The sequence below is a fragment of the Neoarius graeffei genome, chromosome 2, assembly GCF_027579695.1.
Source record: "Neoarius graeffei isolate fNeoGra1 chromosome 2, fNeoGra1.pri, whole genome shotgun sequence".
NCBI lineage: Eukaryota > Metazoa > Chordata > Actinopteri > Siluriformes > Ariidae > Neoarius > Neoarius graeffei.
The window spans coordinates 6,744,474-6,763,782 of NC_083570.1; the positions used below are offsets into that span (position 1 = coordinate 6,744,474).

The 19,309-nt window shown below is 39.3% G+C and overlaps 2 protein-coding genes across 2 annotated transcripts in view; one reads left to right on the forward strand and one right to left on the reverse strand.

The window, feature by feature from the left end:
* LOC132877588 (tripartite motif-containing protein 16-like) overlaps positions 1 to 19,309 on the forward strand; it is a 421,828-nt gene that overhangs the window by 363,080 nt on the left and 39,439 nt on the right. The window lies entirely within an intron of this gene.
* Positions 13,281 to 17,881, reverse strand: LOC132878166 (E3 ubiquitin/ISG15 ligase TRIM25-like). Its single transcript, XM_060913646.1, has 3 exons — positions 17,224 to 17,881; positions 15,805 to 15,961; positions 13,281 to 13,375 (listed from the first exon to the last, which is right to left on the reverse strand). Exons 1-2 carry the CDS (start codon positions 17,812 to 17,814, stop codon positions 15,809 to 15,811), a joined length of 744 nt encoding a protein of 247 aa, XP_060769629.1. The 5' UTR covers positions 17,815 to 17,881; the 3' UTR covers positions 13,281 to 13,375; positions 15,805 to 15,808.

A 19,309-nucleotide genomic window follows, 5' to 3' on the forward strand; every position in this document is an offset into this window, starting at 1 on the left:
TTTTGCTTTCTCATTTTCCACACACAAATTAGACTCTGAAAAGACACTAAACAAAAATGTTTTTGAGACATAATATATCCTCAATATGTGTTCTAATATATAACCAAGAAGTTATATCTCTAAGGTGTTTAAATTTTACGTAATTAATCAAAAACAAAAGGTGCACTTTTGTCTCAACTGTACCCATACTCTACACATATGGTGTACAGTTGAGACAGTACCATAGTACAGTTGAGACACCATTAAAAACACTGGAAATCTGACATCAGTGCAAATGCAATTTTATTCATTTGATGATTGCAATTTTATTTTGCTTAAATTTATCTTATTTCTTTAAAAATGTAATAGTTTACAACTCATCACTTCATATAAACCTTCAATATTTAACAGATTAATGCAACTATAATAATAGCATAACTAGAACAACAAACAGTAACAGAAAACAAGAACAAAAATTTATCTTTTTTTAATGACAGTGGTGGCATGTGTAGCACAAAAACAAATAAATAAATATCAAATAGGCTATAGAACACATTCTCTTGTTCTCTCTCTCTCACACACACACACACACACACACACACACACACGTGCGCTTGATGAAGTAACATTTCTATACATAAGTTTTATGTAATGCCTTAATGATAATGCAGATTAAAAACTTGCTAGGTAGATAAAAACGAGCTAACAAGTGTAATCCATATATCTTTTAGTGTTTTGAGTGAGCTCTGTAAGTACATATATATGACCTGTCTCAATTGTACTTGTTTTACCACGTTATATTTCACTTCATACTCTGATGTCTTGATAACATTAATGCAATACAAATGTATAAATAAATAGTAGAGAGTTCAAATATAAATAAACATTAAAAATTAATTCACAGATGTCTTTATTGGTCTAATTGTGATTTAAACCCTGTTATCATAAGTGGGCATATGCTAAACAGCATGTGACGCAATAGAGTTCTACGTCGGGTACAGTTGATACATTGTGTCTCAACTGTACCCCGATGACCACCTCGCACATCGCACAGAATTGTGTAATGTCCTTCAAGCCATGCAATATATCTGTTTTTAGAGCACAAAACAACGTTTGCATACATCCAACTTTTATTTAGAAGTCATAAAGGGGTAAGAAGATATTCATTGTGGAAGGGACATGGAAAAATCAAAATCTTACCTGGCAAAAATGACTTTTCCCGATAACTTCGCAGCGGAGCTTCGTACGGACTTCAAATTTCCCACGCTCAAAGAGGACGCTAACACGCATGTGCACAGCAAAAATCAGCGCAGAGGTTTGCTGCGCACGCAAGATATTGCCGGTGTCTCAACTGTACATATGTTCCAACTGTACTCAGTCTACCCTACAGTATGTGGTGAAATTATCCGCGTAAGGATGACCAGGCAGGCGATTATATCAGATCTGTTGCCCTCTCGGTGCTGCTACCATGAACGCCCGGAAATCTCTCACACACACACACACACACACACACACACACACACACCCTACTGTTATTATTAGGCTATTCAAAATCATAGGCCTATACTGAGCAAAAATCGCATTAGAACTTCAAAGATCATGAAGCATTAAACCGACAGATCATGCTGCCTCGAAAGTGAAAAAATAAAATCAGTATAACTTACATTTGACGTTGGCTGTCAAGAGCGTATACTCAGGCCATTGAATGACAGTTTTTTTTTTTTGAATCTCACCTCGGGAGAAGTGGGTGGACGGCGTACCCCCGCGTACCACGCCCACTACACCCCTGACTGAATCCATGTTTCAGTTTTTATCAGACAAACTCTTCATATTGCACATTTTCACCATGTAACACATGTTCATTTGATTTAATACCCCAGAATGCATCATTGCTGCTTAAACTTGGCAATAATTTGTCAAACACTAACTGTTTTAGTAAATCAGCAGATTTTTGAGGAACAAATTGACAGCTGAATCACGGAATTCCGATAAAAATGAAATCTTTCACAATAGTTTTGTCAATGGGGGGTGCTGAGCAGGGGCGCCGCCAGAAATTTTGGGCCCCCCAACTTTGCCCACTATTGTCATTATCTGACTTTTGATAGCCCATGGACCTTGAGTTTGTGACTTTGTTATTACATTTTATGTATTAACCTACCAGGGACTAGACGAAAACTGGTCAGTGACTAATTCTAAAACTTAAATCTAATTTAAAATTTAAAAACTTCAATCCAAAAGCATTTATGGGTTGTATTGCTCCTTACCTCCTTCTCCAAAGGGGGGGGGGGGGGGGGGGGGGGGTTTCAGTGGTTTGGTAGGGCGGAGGTCCCCCTGAGGCTGAATCTGTATATTTAGGGCACCCCATTAGTTATGAAACTGGTTATTAGCACTAGTTATTAGCACCAGCATAACGTAATATTTCATCTTGTTTATCACACAAGTCAGTTCAGTTATTAAAATGGAAAAAATGTCACTGTACAAACTGTAAAAGTGTTCTCTTGATAGGCTAATCCAAGCACGTTCATACTGTTCATTTACCATTCGCTAATATTTTGAACACACATGTGAGCGATAGCTACCTTTCTTTGGGAAAAACTGAGTGACCAGTTGCCTGCCTCTCCGGTCCCTCTCAGCTTTCAGCTGCCTTTCTTTACGTTTTTGACAGCCACTCTTCATATTTAGCGATCATAGACTGTACGCACTCCACTGCTGGCTGGCTGGCTGCTGCACCGCAACACAGCAGCAAGTAGTGTTGCACTGATCAGCACACAGATTTAACGCATCGCGCTTCTACGAGAACTGGACCGTACCATTTTGCAAAAGGGGGAGGGTTAAATGACAATATGTTGAAGAACTCAAGAAATAGACAACCTTGTTCAATTGGCTCATTTTACCAGATGGAATATTGCATTGTTGTTATTTCAAAAGTCTTATTAAAGGGCCCCATGGCAGTGCTGGGCCCCCAAAATTGTTCTAACTTTCCCCCCCTGGCGGTGCCCATGTTGGCACAAACAGCAAAAGGTTGGGACTCCACAGGGCAGCATAGGTTGAGGTAATGCTAGTGTGGGGAGAGATGGAATTTTAGCTATTCTCACGTGTCTTTCCAAAACGTAGACAACAATGCACTCAAATCAACATAAACAGCAACACAAAATACACTGATAACATTTACAAGGAGGCAGATGTAATCTCTATCAATCTGTGTTGATTTAGAACGTTCACTGAAGCATGAATAATTAATTCCGTCTAAGCACTGTTTACATCCAATTTACCGCTGCTTCAATCTCCAAAACTGTGAGAGCCAAGCAATTCCACCTGTCACCACTAGAGGTCAGTAGTTAACCACTATCCCATCAGTATGAGACAGACAGCTAGGGGTAAGCAACTATAAAATACAAATGTCCTTTCAAAATAAAGCTAATAATAATGAAAATAGTATTTGATGAAAAGATTACGCAAATTAACTGACTGTCGGGAATGGGTCGCAGAGGAGTGTCAGTAACGGCGCTGAAAACATGATTTCAGAGCAGCCTCCAAACATGGCCACTCCGGACTACAGTCCCCAAGAGTCACAGTGCCTTCTATCACCTGACTTATAATTACATCACCTGTCTCCCATGCATCAGTAAACACCTCGCCTATATACACTCAGCTCTCACAGACTGCCAGTGCGAAGTATTGTTTAGTGTTCTGTGCCCAGCTTTACAGAGTCATTTGATTTCTGCCTGATTTCCTGTATTGACCAGTGTTTGCGTTTAGTCTCGACTTTGTCTTACTGTTTTCCCTATGTTGCTCAGTTTGCCATTCGACTGACCTCTGCCTGTTCCTGACTATGATTCTCGCTCTTCGTATTTGCCTCAGCCTGCAGTTTGCGACACCCCCGTTCTCTCCTGTGCTTGTATCCATAAGTGCCTGCTGTCAGTAATGGCGTTGGGAGTGACAGCTCAAAACAAACTACAAACATGGCTTCTCAAAACTACAACTCCCAAGAACCACAGCGCCCTCTATCACCTGCTTATTAATTACACCTGTCTCTCGTTTGAGTCATCAGCCCAGTTATTTAAGCCTCTCTCACACTCTCCCGAGTTGCAAAGTATCGTTCAGTGTTCACTCCTGTCGTACCGAGCCGTTTACCTTCTGCCTGCTTTCTAGTTATTTCCACCCCTGTTCTCGTTTTCTCTACCTCGTTCTCTCGTCCTGCCTACGTTGCTCTGTTTGCCGATCGACCGACCCTTGCCTGTATTTTCACTACAATTCTCATCCTGTGATTTGGCTTTGTTCCCAGTTTGCTTCTCCCACTCTCCCCTGCACATACATCCGTAAGTGCCTGTGTAGCACCGCTATCAATTCCCCGATACTCGAGAAGCTACTGGACCAGTTCTAGGTTCTATTAGAGTGGGGTAGACAAGTGAGAGTTAGACCAGAAACCAGGGATTGCAAATGGAAATGCCAGCACTTTACTGAATATAAAACAGAACATACAGAAATGAAAACATACCGTCTCAAATTCCTGCAGGCAATAGAGAGTACCAACTCACTCTTCTCACACAAAGTTGTCTCACTGAAATGCAGTATAATTCAGTTAGATAATCTATCTAAGATGGATGAATTTATAAAGTTCTCTCTCTCCTTTTGAATTTTAATCTGATTTCTATGTTTTAGACCGGTCTGTAAACGATTATCTTTAACGTTAAATGGTTATTGAACTGCACCTATTTAATCCTATTATTACAACAGGTTAACTCTTTTGTTCCCTCTAGGAGCAATTCACCAATATCACAGTTCTAAGCACAACCAAATGAACCTTATTTGTACCCAAAATCATAACAGAGGAATGAAGTAAACTTGTTAACGAATGGAAAACATACTTCAGAAAAAGTGATAATGGGCGGAGACTTTAACATAGCCCCTGATTCATGGTTAGATCGAATACCTCACAGGAATCCACAACCTGTTTACAGCCGCATTATACTGAATTTATGAACAACAACAACGAATGTAATTGATTTTTGGAGTTCATCAAACCCAACTTGTATTCAATATACATGGTTTAATGCTGCAGGAAACGGTCAGTGTTTGAGACTAGATTACTGGCTTATCTCTTGTGAGCTGTATAATGATATTTTAGATTGTGAAATTTCAGCCTCTCCGCTCACAGACCATTGTACGATTAGTCTAAACCTATTCACGTCTAAGCAACATAAGATCCTTCCTAATATCTTGAAATTTAATCACGACGTATTACAGAATGGTGAATTTTGTGATCATGTGAAGTCTTTTATTTTGGAGGTTGAAGAGTTAGACATGTCTGATAGGAGTCAGTGGGAATGGTTTAAGTTTAAGGTCAAACAAATAGCAATTGGCATGGGTAAAAAACTTTCACGTATAAGGAGACAAGAACAAAAGGATCTGATTGATAAAATTAATACATTAGTAAATAACACACAACTATCCTTTGAAAACATTTCAGAATTACAGTCACTGCAGTCTCAACTAGACGAAATGTACACAATAAAGGCAAATGGAGCTTCCACTCGATCAAGAGCTGGATGGATCGAACAGGGTGAAAAAAGTTCATCGTATTTCTTCAGACTTGAAAAACAAAGACAAACTAAGAAAAAAATGAGTAAGCTTATGACCAGTGATAATATAATAGAAGATCAGAAATGAGTACAGGATGGAATTTGGCTCTTTTATTGTAACTTAAATTTAATAAATCAGAATGTGACGTCTTATTTTATCCCATCAATGATGACATCAAAAAACTGGATGAAGACAAACATACACTTGATGAGGAATGAACTATAACAGAAATTGCATTAAAACAAATGAAAAATGGTAAATCACCAGGAATCGATGGCTTAATATCTGAATTTTTAAAATACTTTTGGGTGGATATTAAAAAAATTATTATATAGAGTATTTTTAGAATGCATTCACAAAGGATGTTTATCCCCGACGATGAAGACAGGCTTAATAACCTTGCTACCAAAATCCAAAAAAGACTTCTTGTTGCTAGACAATTGGAGACCTATAACCTTACTATGCAATGATTATAAATTACTTGCCTTAGTATCTGCTAATCGTCTAAAGCGTGGACTTGTAAAACTTGTCGACAAATATCAATCAGCCTTCATAAAGGGAAGATATATTCAAAACCACGTCCGACTGATTCTGGATATGATTGATTACCAATCGATTATTCAATCAGATAGTCTCGTTTCATTTCTAGACTTTTTCAAAGCATTCGACACTGTGGAGCAGGATTTTATGTTTATAAAACTCAAAAAACTTGGATTTGGAATGCCTTCTTAGGAGCACCAATGCTTCTCATTCCTGTAGATCGCTGACTGAAGAAAAGCTGTTTAGGAAGTTATTTTGTGTCCATTTTAACATGTCCAGACCACCTCAGCCTATTTTGTTGAAGTATAGCCTCAATGCTTGTTTAGGAGGCTCTATCAAGAATTGCAGCATTGGTAACACGATCATACCATTGGGCATTCATGATGGATCATAGGTATCTTCAGTGAAATTTCTCAAGTTGTTTTACTTGATATTGGTACGTAGTCCATGTTTTTGACCCATACAGGAGCATTGGTATTATAGTGGCTTTATAGACTCTTATTTTAGTTTTCAACTCAAGTTCGTGATGATCAAAATCATGCTTACGTAGCTTGCCAAAAGCTGTTGCTCCAGCAGTGATCTTTTTATTAATTTCATGGTCAAGGGAAATATCATTTGACACATATTTAAAGTGTGGGACTACCTTAAGAACAGTTCCATCCACAGATTTTTCAGGTTGGGTGGTGATTGCGATGGAGGTGTCAGAGGCAGGTCGACACACAACCTATGTTTTAGTGCAGTTCAGTGATAGCCTGAGTCTTTTGCAGGCTTCTGCAAAGGCATCTGTGATTCTCTGCAAGCCAGCTTCTGAGTATGAACAGAGCACAGCAGAATCAGCATTCTGAAGTTCCATAACTGCGGCTGTAGACACCTTAGTTTCAGCTTGCAGATGACGTAGGTTGTACCATCGTATCGATCAACTATCTGTATTCCATGATTAGAAGAAGAAGAACAACAAGAACAACTTTAATCATCACATGTACACTTGTGAAATTCCTCTCTGCATGTAACCCATCTGAAGTAGTGAACGCACACGTGAGCAATGAGCACAAACACATACTCAGAGCAGTGGGCAGCTGTGCTACAGCAGCCAGGGAGCAGTTAGGGGATAGGTACCTCGCTCAAGAGCACCTCGGCCTAAGGGCACCCCATGTTAACCTAACTACATGTCTTTGGACTCTGGGAAAAATCGGAGCACCTGGAGGAAACCCACGCAGAGTCCACACAGAAAGGCCCCCGTCAGCCGCTGGGCTCAAACCCAGAACCTTCTTGCTGTGAGGCGACAGTGCTAACCACTACACCACCGTGCTGCCCAGATTATGCAGATTCGGCTTGGCTACATGCAGGACAGCACCCGTGAAGAGAGCAAACAATGTTTAGTAGCTACACAGCCTTGTTTTACACTAACTTTCACAGGAAAAGGTTCCAGTTCTTCATCTGCACAGAGAACAGAAACAGTCATCCCATCATGGAGAAGACAAATCATTGTGATCAGTTCCAGGAATTCTCCAAAGAACCTCTCTATTCACTGAGAGCAAGAGATACTAAGAAATACTGAATAACGTAGCACTCCAGCATCATGAAGCTGAGAAATTTACTGACCTTATTGTCTTTTTTTTTTTTAATGAGACTAAAAAGTTGCTGTTCCATTAAACCCAGTTACAGTATTACACACAGCAGGGACCGAATAAATAATTCATCTCATCATGAATCAATATTATTGATTATATTTATGATAAGACAAGTTTTCAGTCTGTTCTGATGTGAGTTCAACAAAAATATTGAAAATGGTTCATTTCTTGTCGCGTCACGTGTCTATGAGCATCCTCTAGTGGTCAGAAATGATAAGACAAGTTTAAATTGCAGTTATTTAAATTTAATGAATAAATCACTCAATTTTTCATTTTCTGAAAATTTATAAAGAAATAAATGGCTAAAGTGAGATAAAGGAATTCTTTAAAGTAAATTTGATTTTTTTGTAGCCTACACATGAATGTTAAATGGTAAATGTGGCCAGAGATCAATTTCTGTACTTCAATAGAAAGTATCATATATATCATTTATGTTCTTTTCCCATTTTGTCCTTTCTTTCTGTCCATGAAGTGTATGCAGTTAAATCACATTTTAAAATCAGAACTCCAGATAGAATTCTATAATATGCGAATACAATCGAGTTGTTATTTGGAGGCTCAGTTTTACAGAGTAGCACCACATCACTGAAACACACACACAGCCTTGAAACATCAATTCTGTATCTTCACTAAAAGACACACAAGAGGATTTACAGCAGGACCGTGTCTTACTACAAGCACTAAAAACTACCACATTGTGTTCATTCAGGATGGAAATAAAGCAGAAATATTTCACTGTCATCTGCACTTCAGTGTCATTTGTTCTGCTGAAATATTTTCCTCATTCTGTCAGTTTGGAATTTAGTGAGGATTGAAAATGAATCGAAATAAATGTCTCTTTATTACCACAAGGGGAGTCAAAACCTGATTTGATTTATTTTGCATTGTTTATTGCTAATAGAAGTCCCACTTTCTCATGAACAGATTGTTGAGATGGAAATGAAGTCGGTAGATGAATATGTTTGAGATCAGAGATCCTGAGTCGCCTCAATCAGTCATTAGATGTGTCTTTGAGAAGTAGGAGAACACTGGAGAACCAGGAGGAAACCCACACTGACACGGGTCATTTTAACGTTGGGTCATTTTAACATTAACAGACTGAAATGAATCTCCTGAAAGGCAGAAGAAAGAAATCTGCTCATAGTGTTAACACAAGACTTTATCTAATCCCAGTCAGTGCAGGGTTCAAACCCCATCCACCAGAAATATCATTAAAATCAAAGGGAAAGGCAGAGACGAGGCGAGATCATCAACAGGAGATCTATCCAGAATAAACACGGCTCACAACTGAGGATATTTACGAACACACTGAAAGGGGTTGCAGTAATTGAAGGGTCCATGTGCATTTTATAACAACAAACAGGAAATGAGTGGAGGAAGTTGTGGGTGGTAAAAAAGAGTAACAAGTCCATTTGCTCTCTTTTACCACCCACAGTTTACTATGACCTGGATGACTGAGAATCTTCATAGAGTGGAGGAAGTGAGGAATTGATTCACAATGTGTGTAAAGGCGCCCTCTGGTGGTCTGGAGGAGAAATGTCCAGGTTAAATATTAGTGTTCATCCACGTTTCTTTTATTTTTATTTGTGAACACACAGATCTAAAATAATTTCACTTTAATGAGCTGTTACTATAGAAACAAGAACATATTAGAGCAAGCCCATTAATATAAACCTGCAGTACTGTCAGAGCTGCTGTTATAGAAAATTAATCAACACCTTCTGACCAATCAGAATAGAGAACTGAAACAGATTTTTTTTTGCTTTATTTGCTTGAAAATGAAAAGGATTTTAAAAAAAAGTTTTTCCAACAATCATGTTCAGAATCTAAATCAGGAGTCAGACCACAGACAGATCCAGTTCACAGAGACAGATTTATCATAATTATTCACACACACAATATGACAAAATTAAAATAGATGTTTTTTGGAAGAAAAAGTCAGTTGTAGATTTACAGTGATTTTCACAAACACATATTTAAGACACTGTAGTTATTTCCCACAGATTAAATAATCTAAAAATATCCATCCAAAGCGGAGAAAAACTCCGTTGCGTATCAATACAGCGGCTTGCTGACATCCTGACCTCAGTATTAAAAGCTTCTGTCTGAAAATGAGTTCAGCACAGAAACTCCATCACTGGGGGAAACTTTATTCTCCTGTGCTCTTATCTTTTATTCTGCAAAGCTTCGATTGTCATATTTGGATAAAAATCCCAAACTCACAGATAAACCTGGATTTATAAGGTTCTATCTGCGGGCCAATCATCATCCAGGCTGAATATGGGATGAACACGACATCGGCAGCCTGAACCGATCATGTACTGGATGTTCTAATGGAGTTTAAATATTGTTCAATGTTTTACAATCAAATCTCAGGGTTTAGAAACAACTTCAGATTTGAAAAATTGAATGTGGATTTAACATCTTAGAACACAAGCAGAAAAATCAAATTCATTCCAAAAGTGATGTTTTATTTTTATATAGTGTGACCTGAACAGGTTTAAAATGTTGTTCTGTTCTGGCTTTATTACTGTTTATTAGTTATTTAATGAGACGCTGCTTAATATGAAACAAACACAACTTTATAATGCGAAGGTCATGAGATCATTTTCTTTTTAAATTTGACGAGTTTCTTGTCTGACAGTTAATTTTTAACATTTCCTTTTTAATTATTTTAAATTATTCATCTGTTTTAATTTAAATATTAAAATGAGTGTTTTTGTGCAGCTGGATTGTGTTCTAGTGAAACAGATGACTGAGCAACAACGTGGCAACGTGCAGGAATTTTACAGAAAACACTACACACTTTTATTCTGGATCACACAATCTCACTGTAGAACCAGAAACCCAGAACCAGAACCCAAACCCAGCGTATAGAGTCTGAGTGAATGTGGTGTGGACTCTGTGGAGGAGCTTCATCGTGTCAGAGACGCTGTAGAAGGACAGAGTTCCTGCACTGTGATCCACATACACTCCTATTCTGGAGGCTGATGGAACTCTGAGATCAGTCTTAATGTTGTTGTGACAGAAAGAGAGAGAAGAAAAAGAAGAACACCGCAGACTCCAGGACTGATTGTTGAATCCAAACCGACACTCATTACCCCGTCCTTTCCTGCTGATGTCTTTATATGAGACTGATATGTACACACCATCACCACTCCACTCCACCTCCCAGTAACAGCGTCCACACACACTCTCCTTACACAACACCTGACACCAGGAATCAAATCTCTCTGGATGATCAGAGTAACGCTGCTCTCTCTCACTCCATCTCACCGCTCTGTTCTTCTCAGACAGAATGAGGTGACGATGTGCCGTGTTGGGATCCAGAGTCAGATAACAGAAATCTAAAATAAAAGAGAAAAACAAACTGAACAATGTGAACATGAATATCCGCGCTGGGGGCGTGGTCACAAAAAACAGCAGGTCGGTTGCAGTGAAAACTTTTCTCTGTAGAACCCTGTCACTCCCCCCCCTCCCCCCACTCTGGGCTCAAGAACACAACAAAAGGGCAATAATATAACAATAGCCAATCAGAATTCAGATACATTCTGTTGCCAAGTAAAATTGTAACCTGTCAAAGTTCTCGAGCCCTCGTGCTGTTTTACCGTTAGATCAATCACATATCAGCTTAAACTAGCATTCTAAAACTAGTTAAAGATCCCACAGAAGAGAGCGACTCCCCCTGCCAGCCTCATGGAACGCAGTGTTTAAGGCTCCGGATGGGTTTTATTTCCATTTATGAGGGAAAGGAACATACACCCTCCCGACAGTCAGTGCGCTATTCGCTTGGAAAACACATTTGCAAATTGATAGAATGAGTTCATCATCACATGCAAGATTTGCAGTTAATCAAATGGATTTCATATTATTATTATTATTATTATTATTCATGAATTACTACAGTTCTGAACTTCAAATGTTAAAAGTCTGGCCTTTGGAGAGATGATGGAGACTCTTTTGGTGGAACACAACGGAGCAAAATATTGTGACCCTCTAATGTTGACCTGAAGTTGGCACCACTGGGGGTTGGCATTGGGTTTTTGTCCCCACCAATGTTAATACCAAACCTACGCCCTTGCCTACATGTTATCTCGTTCTAATTGTTGTGACTTTTATCCAAATGACAGCTGGCAATACGTTGTTACTTTGCACTTTTTGTTGATCTGGGTACTAATCTTTGAGAAACTGGATTGGCAGAATGTTGCCTGTGAAGAAAAGAACGTCTTTTTATTACCCTGTGCCAAGTTAATATTCACTTCAGTGCAATTTTTAGGAGCCATAAATTGTATTTTATTTATTGTTTTTGTTGTGAGTGGTTTTGTTTGATTGTTTTTTTTATTTCTTTAGCTTATTTATTTATATTTTTTTTTACATTCCACTGTTGAATTGAATAAGTTGACTTCATTAAAAAAGTTTATTGTTCTATGAAAGGGTGTATTTGCATGATCATTATTATTTTACTAGTGGCATAAAATTGTCTTGAAAAGACGTCAACAATAATATAGTTTATCGCAATAATTTCTGAGACAATATATCGTCTAACAAAATTTGTTATCGTGACAGGCCTAGAAGTGTGTGTGTGTGTGTGTGTGTGTGTGTGTTAGATGTACATTTCAGAAACTCTTCTCTGCTCTGTGGTTCTGGTTCTGAAATGATCTGAACTGCTGCAGCTGTGGAGAGAAAAATAGAAACATGAGTTTGTGTAAAAGATGGAAAGAGTTTAAAGTGATCCAGTCAGTTTATTCATTTTAAATCAGTGTTTTTAGTTCAAAGTGTCAGGTGAATAAAGTGTCTGCAGAAAAGAAAGCAGGAGCATTGCTAAGAAATAACACATCACTGTGTTTCTCCAGCAGGAACAGCTCCTCTTACCATGTGGAGGGATTTTGTTGAATTCCTCCTCACAGAATTCCTCGAGTCTCTTTTTCAGATCTGAGAGAGAATTCCTCACTCCATCAAATGAGAGATGTTGATGGACAGTGACGCTGGATGTGTGAAATGATGGTCTGTGAAACTGAGGAGAGCGACGTCCAGAAGCTAAAACCTACAGAAAGCAAATGAAATGTAAAACCCACTTGTGATGTCAGACAGGGACATTTATTGTTCCCTTAATGAGAGGTGTTTTAGAGAGTGTGTGAGGAACAGCTGGCTCTGTAGATCAGACAGTGAGTGTTACCTGGAGGAAATGGATGTGATCGTGTGTGTGTGAAAGCTGCTCCAGCTCAGTGACTCTCCTCTGAAGATCAGCAATCTCCTGCTCCAGTTGCTCCAGGAGTCGTTCAGCTCGACTCAGTTCAGCCTTCTCCTGATCTCTGATCAGCTCCGTCACCTCCCAGCGCTTTTTCTCCATGGAGCTGATCAGCTCAGTAAAGATCCTCTCACTGTCCTCCACTGCTGTCTGTGCACTGAGCTGTTCGGGGACACACACACACACACACACGATTTAAAGCTCATCTATCATTCCCTCTCTTACTGGGACTGTAAATGACTCGTTGTCCATGTTGTGTGTGTTTCTAGGAGCAGCTCTGTCTCTGCTCACTGCTCACCTTTATAGTGTTCACAGCCTGTTTCAGCTCCTGCACCTTCTTCTGCTTCTCCTGGATTCTCTGCTGGGATTTCATCTGCTCCTCCTTTAACTCACTCTGAGGACAAATAAAATACATTCAGCTTTTTATACAGTACGAGCGAACTGGTTCCATATTAATGTCAGTTCAAAGTACATTCATGTTTCGCTCTGAAGGTTATGTACTCTGTGTGTGTGTGAGAGAGAGAGAGAGAGAGAGAGAGAGAGAGAAATGTTCACTAACTGGTCTGGGCTGGGTTTCCCGAAAGCCTCTTGAGGCCAAGACAGTTTTAAATGACCTCTTAAGATCCATCATCAAGCTACATTTACATTGCAAGTACATCGAGTTAATTATCAGAGGTGGACAGTAATGAAGTACATTTAGTTGAGTTCTGTACTGAAGTACACTTTTTGAGTATCTGTACTTTACCTGAGTATTTCTTTTTTGGGGGAAACTTATGACTTTAACTTCACTCCATTTGAAAGACAAATATCGTACTTTTTACTCCACTACATTTCTATCAAGGTCCTCGTTACTCGTTACTATGAAGCAGCTTTGAAAGTGGATGTTTTTTTCTTTTCTAAAACGTGATTGGTTTTTCCGCAGGTGACACTGAGACAGTCTATCAGTAATCACTAGGGTCACGTCACGTCCATAGACTGGATAAAATCAAGATCAATGATTTCTCCGCAGCATTATTTAACACGATCAGTTGATGGCAGAATGGAAGGAGGCGGTTCTTCTGGGGAATGCACACACCCACGGTTCTATAGCTAGAACCCATGGTTCAGTTTTCTGAAAGGAATAAAGAGTCGTTTCATTTTAAATGTTTGCTTTGTTTGCCTAAAACGGAGCACATCACAGCCTACAAAAACTCCCCATCCGACCTGCGGAAGCATATTGAGGGATATAAACGTTTTATTCCAAGAGAAAGCTTGCAGTGAAGTTGTCTGTGCTTTAGAGCTCGCGATAACGTTGCAGTCGCTACACAGTCTGATTAGTCAAATGACTTTCTGTGGATTTGCCCGCCAAGTTGCCATAGTCTTGTCCACGTCTAATGTTTACACATAGCTAGTTAACTTGGATACTGTTAGTTATGTCCAATATGATTGCCTTCAGGGACGCGAACTACAAAGACGCTCTTCGTCCTGTTGCTCTTTAGACTCCTTCTTAAGAGTGAGTTCGGGAAAAGCACGTACAGAGACAACATTCATTCCTTAAGAGAGTCTCTCAACTCTCTCTTTTGGTCTGAAGGGCAACGTTATCAGGAAACCCACCCCGAACCAGATTACGACCATCACTGAAGATAAATTTAACACTCTGTTCACCAGAACACAGACAATTTTAATCAGCTTTTACAGAATCCTTCTGATTGATACACACCAGGGCTTTACATTAGCACCCGCCCACCTGCCAAATGCGGGTAAAATTTGGCTTTGGCGGGTAATAACTTTAGTCTCACTAGCCAATTTGGCGGGTGGTTTATTCTGTGGTATGACAATATATTTTAATTGTAGTTTTCTCTGAAGGCATCTGATATAATGAACGCATTGCAATGTAATATTATGCACCTACAACTCCCATGAGCACCTGCATAAACATTCTGACACAACATGTTAGAATTGTTTAGAACGTCTCAGATAAAATCAATGATACGGTAACCTGTGGTTAATGAACGAAGCAACAAAGTTGCTGACGACTGACAAGCGCACTATGTGGCAGCATATAGCTGGAGTTTCAAACCCTGCTGCTCAGGGAAAAAGGGGCAGAGATGCGCAGGGCCGGAGCAGCTTTTTAAAATCACAGAGGTCCATGATGCGCAAAGCGCACGCTGACAAATGTTCGCCATATTTAAATGAGAGGCTGAATTACACGCCACACAAGAGATCTGTTCCTGAAATTACTCTTAATGGTGTTTGAACTGAATATCATCAGTTTTGAAAAAAAAAAAATCATGTATGTGGCAAGAGTAAGAATAATTTAAGCTTGTTTAATGGTTTGATCTGGCCCAAGCAATGAGGACAAAAGATACCCTAACCATGTAGCCTATGGAACTGAGATACATTAACAATCTGGCATCCGTTACACCTACACACACACACACAAAAAAAAAAATTCTGGGAAAAAAAAAATCAGTATACACCACCATGTTTAAGGCAAAGTTACCCAAGGCAAACATAAGTTGAAACTTTCCACTCTATTGCTTTGGCTTATCGAATGATTTATTTTTAAAATCACAAACAAGGCAGGCTACAACCAGAGGCGATTCTAGAGTCTGTTGTGGCCCCAAGCAAAAATTTCCAGGGGGCCCTTCTGACCAGTGTTCATCACCAATATGTTATAAATAATCTGACACCAACAAAAAATGTATGAAACCAAAGATTTTTAAATTCCAAATGTGAAAATACAATGGTAAAGAACAATAAAAAACAAAATAACTAAGCCCTCGGGCCCCGACTCTCGGGGGGACCCTGGGCAAGGGGGCCCCAAACAGTTGCCTGCCTTACCTGTTCACAAGCTGTGCGTCTGGCTACAACTGTGCTGCTTCGAAAATGTAAATTGAACAGCCTGATGAAAGTGCGCTGATGGTTCCCATGAAAACCGTGTCTCCTGCACTGCGTTCCTCCGCCGAGTCGCGCGCTCATTCACGTTTGTGTTCTTGGTCTCAGAGCCGCGCACACCAAACACACACAAGACAAAATCAACGTTTAACATAATTATCAATGCACTTTTAACGGAGACATTTTAATGTTATTCTTTATTTTTTATCCAGTTGAATATTTAGCGTACAAATGTATTTTCAGCTCTTAAAAATGACCGAGGTCCAGACCGCGGGGGCCTCATAGCTGGCTCCGGCCATAGAGATGAACAAGACGCTAATAGGAAGATAAGACAGTTCAATGACAAATGGAAGTTCGGGTGAGATTGGCTAGTTCATAGCAAAACCGAAAATACCCTGTACTGCGAAGACTGTAGAAAGTCTGGCAAAGACAGGCACCAGTAATTTTAAACTCAAAACTATAAAGGACCACGAAAAGTCAAATGCATACATCGGTACTATAACATAAAAACAGGCAAAGACGGCTGGTTCACTACAGGACAGCATTGCTTTCAGTCCCTGGCTGTCATGAAGTCGGCTGAGCTGGAGAGGATGGAGCTGCTGTTTAGAAACGTTCACGCGATTGGAAAGAAGTTGATCTCGCCCCAGCTATCAACTTACGGCCTGCTGGAAGCCTCAGGTCAAGAAGACCATTTTTAATGGACCATTCAGACTCATCTGATGATGAATGTAATGAGAACATTTAATGTCTCTCTCTACACATGTTCACACACACACTAATAGATAATACATAATATCCATAATAATACTTGATAATACACATAATACTTGCATATCAAAACATCAAATGTTTTTCAATGATAAATGTTTTGAATTGGACTTTTAATATTAGAATCAGTTCAGTTGCACTGAATGTTATTTTTCATATTATACGATATTTCGTATTGTAAGGGGCTTGAATTTGAGTTCAATAAACAGAATACTCTGTTTATATTTTTGTCTCAACTGGTTGCATGTTTTCATATAGGGAGCGACCTTAACAGCACTGAGTATTGAGTGCTACTGTAGAGATACATTATACGCTGCCATTCATAATTAAATCTAGATCTTCCGAATTTTCACGCATCATGGTGAAGAAAAAACTGCAATTTCCTGGCAACAAAATTGTGGCTAGTGAAAAGGCTGAATGGCTAGTGACTCGGGAAAACCACTAGCCACAGTGGCCGGTGAGCAAAAAAGTTAATGTAAAGCCCTGATACACACATTGAAATTAAAGTTCAAATCATATCACTGACTAAAGCACCTGTTTCTAGATGGGAAACTATAATTAAGATGATTTAATTCTGGAAAGATTTCTAGTTCTCACCTGTTTCTCAGCTCTTTCTGCTGCAGCTGTGAGGGTGTCGTGACCTTTGTGATGATCCATCGTACACAAATAACAGATGCAGGTTTGATCAGTACGACAGTAGATCTCAATCAGCTTGTTATGTTCAGAGCAGATCTTCTCTTGGAGTTTTGCTGAGGCTTCAATTAATGTGTGTTTTTTCAAAACAGGAACTTCAAGATGAGGTTTCAGATGAGTTTCACAATAAGAAGCCAAACAAATCAGACAGGACTTGACGGCTTTGTGTTTTCTCCCGGTGCAGAAATCACACTCCACATCTCCAGGTCCAGCGTAACAGTGAGCAGGAGAAGCAGCTTGGACTTCAGTCTTCTTCAGTTTCTCCACCACTTCATCCAGCATGTTGTTTCTGCGTAGAACAGGCCTTGTCGTGAAAGTGTCTCTGCACTGAGGACAGCTGTAGACGCCCTTCTGATCCTCCTGATCCCAGCAGCCATTAATACACACCTTACAGAAACTGTGACCACAGGAGATAGCCACCGGATCCTTCAGGAGATCCAGACACACTGGACACATGAACTGGTCCTGAGCTACTGAAATACTGGCCTCAGCCATTTTCCTGAAATCACAACGAGAGAGAGAGAGAGATCAGTTTTGTTTTCTCTGAAATGACAAGTTACTTCCTGGTTCTGTGTGTGAAAGAACAATAGAGGACGAGGAGGAGCACAAACACAGAGAGATCATGAACACTCCTCTATTAACCATTTCATCTCCCTTCAGTGCAGAAATATAACTCATGTAGCCGCACTGATTAGGATTAATTTCATGAAATACTCACAGAATGGATCTTAATTTTCTGGACTTTTCCACCTACTGACACCTCAAGCACAACTTTCAGCCTTGTTGATAAATTACAATTGTTTCACTTGAACAGCTTTTTCCTCGTGACATCTTTAAACTGATCTTCATCCCTAAAGAATGTTGGAGCCATTTTAAAAGTGAGGAGGACGCAGCTGTCAGGAAGGAAAACTGTATTTTATTGATTTTGCATTGTTTATTGCGAATAGAAATCACAAAAGTGGATCTTTTTTTTCTACATAATCTCCATTTCACTCAGTATGAGCGCTCCAGCCTTCACAAGAGCCTGAACTCTTCATGACCTGCTGTTAATGGAAACTAATCCACTTTGTGTTGGGTCACATCCCACCACCTCATCGCAGATTAGTTTCCTGGAGCAGCATGCCTCATCCTCTTTTATTCCTTACATCATGATTTATCAAGAACATTATACTGGGTCAATGAAGAATTCTTTCTCATGAACAGGTTGTTGAGATGGAAATGAAGTTGGTAGATGAATATGTTTGAGATCAGAGATCCTGAGTCGCCTCAATCAGTCATTAGATGTGTCTTTGAGAAGTAGGAGAACACTGGAGAACCAGGAGGAAACCCACACTGACACGGGTCATTTTAACATTGTTAACAGACTGAAATGAATGTGCTGAAAGGCAGAAGAAAGAAATCTGCTAGTAGTGTTAACACAAGACGAGCTCACAATATCAAAAAATCGGAAATTATAAAAGAATATAAAGAAGGTGGCGTACAAGCAATTGACTTTGAATGTTTAAATGCTGTCTTAAAAATAAAATGGTTAAAATGTTTTCTGCTAGGTAGAAATAATATTTCGTTTTGTCTTTCCAGAGGTTTATTTGAAAAAATGGGAGGTATTGAGTTTGTCCTTAAATGTGATTTTAAAATAGAAAAACTACCAGTCAAGTTGGCGTCCTTTCACAAGCAGGTTCTGTTATGCTGGAAACTTATGTACAACCACAACTTTACACCACACCAAACACCGATTTGGAATAATAGATATGTTCTGTGTCATGGAAAATCTCTCTTTTGCAACACTGGATGGATAAAGGTATTTGGTTAATATCTCACCTTATGGATAATCAGGCCAACTGGCTGTTATATGAAAACTTCTGCTCCATTCATAATATTACCTGCAAAAAAGCTGAATTTAATAAAATATGCAAAGCAATTCCTCATCCAGTCAAACAACTTGTACAAAACATTGATCCTGAGAGTTTGCCTCCTCCTAACCTTCCAGTAC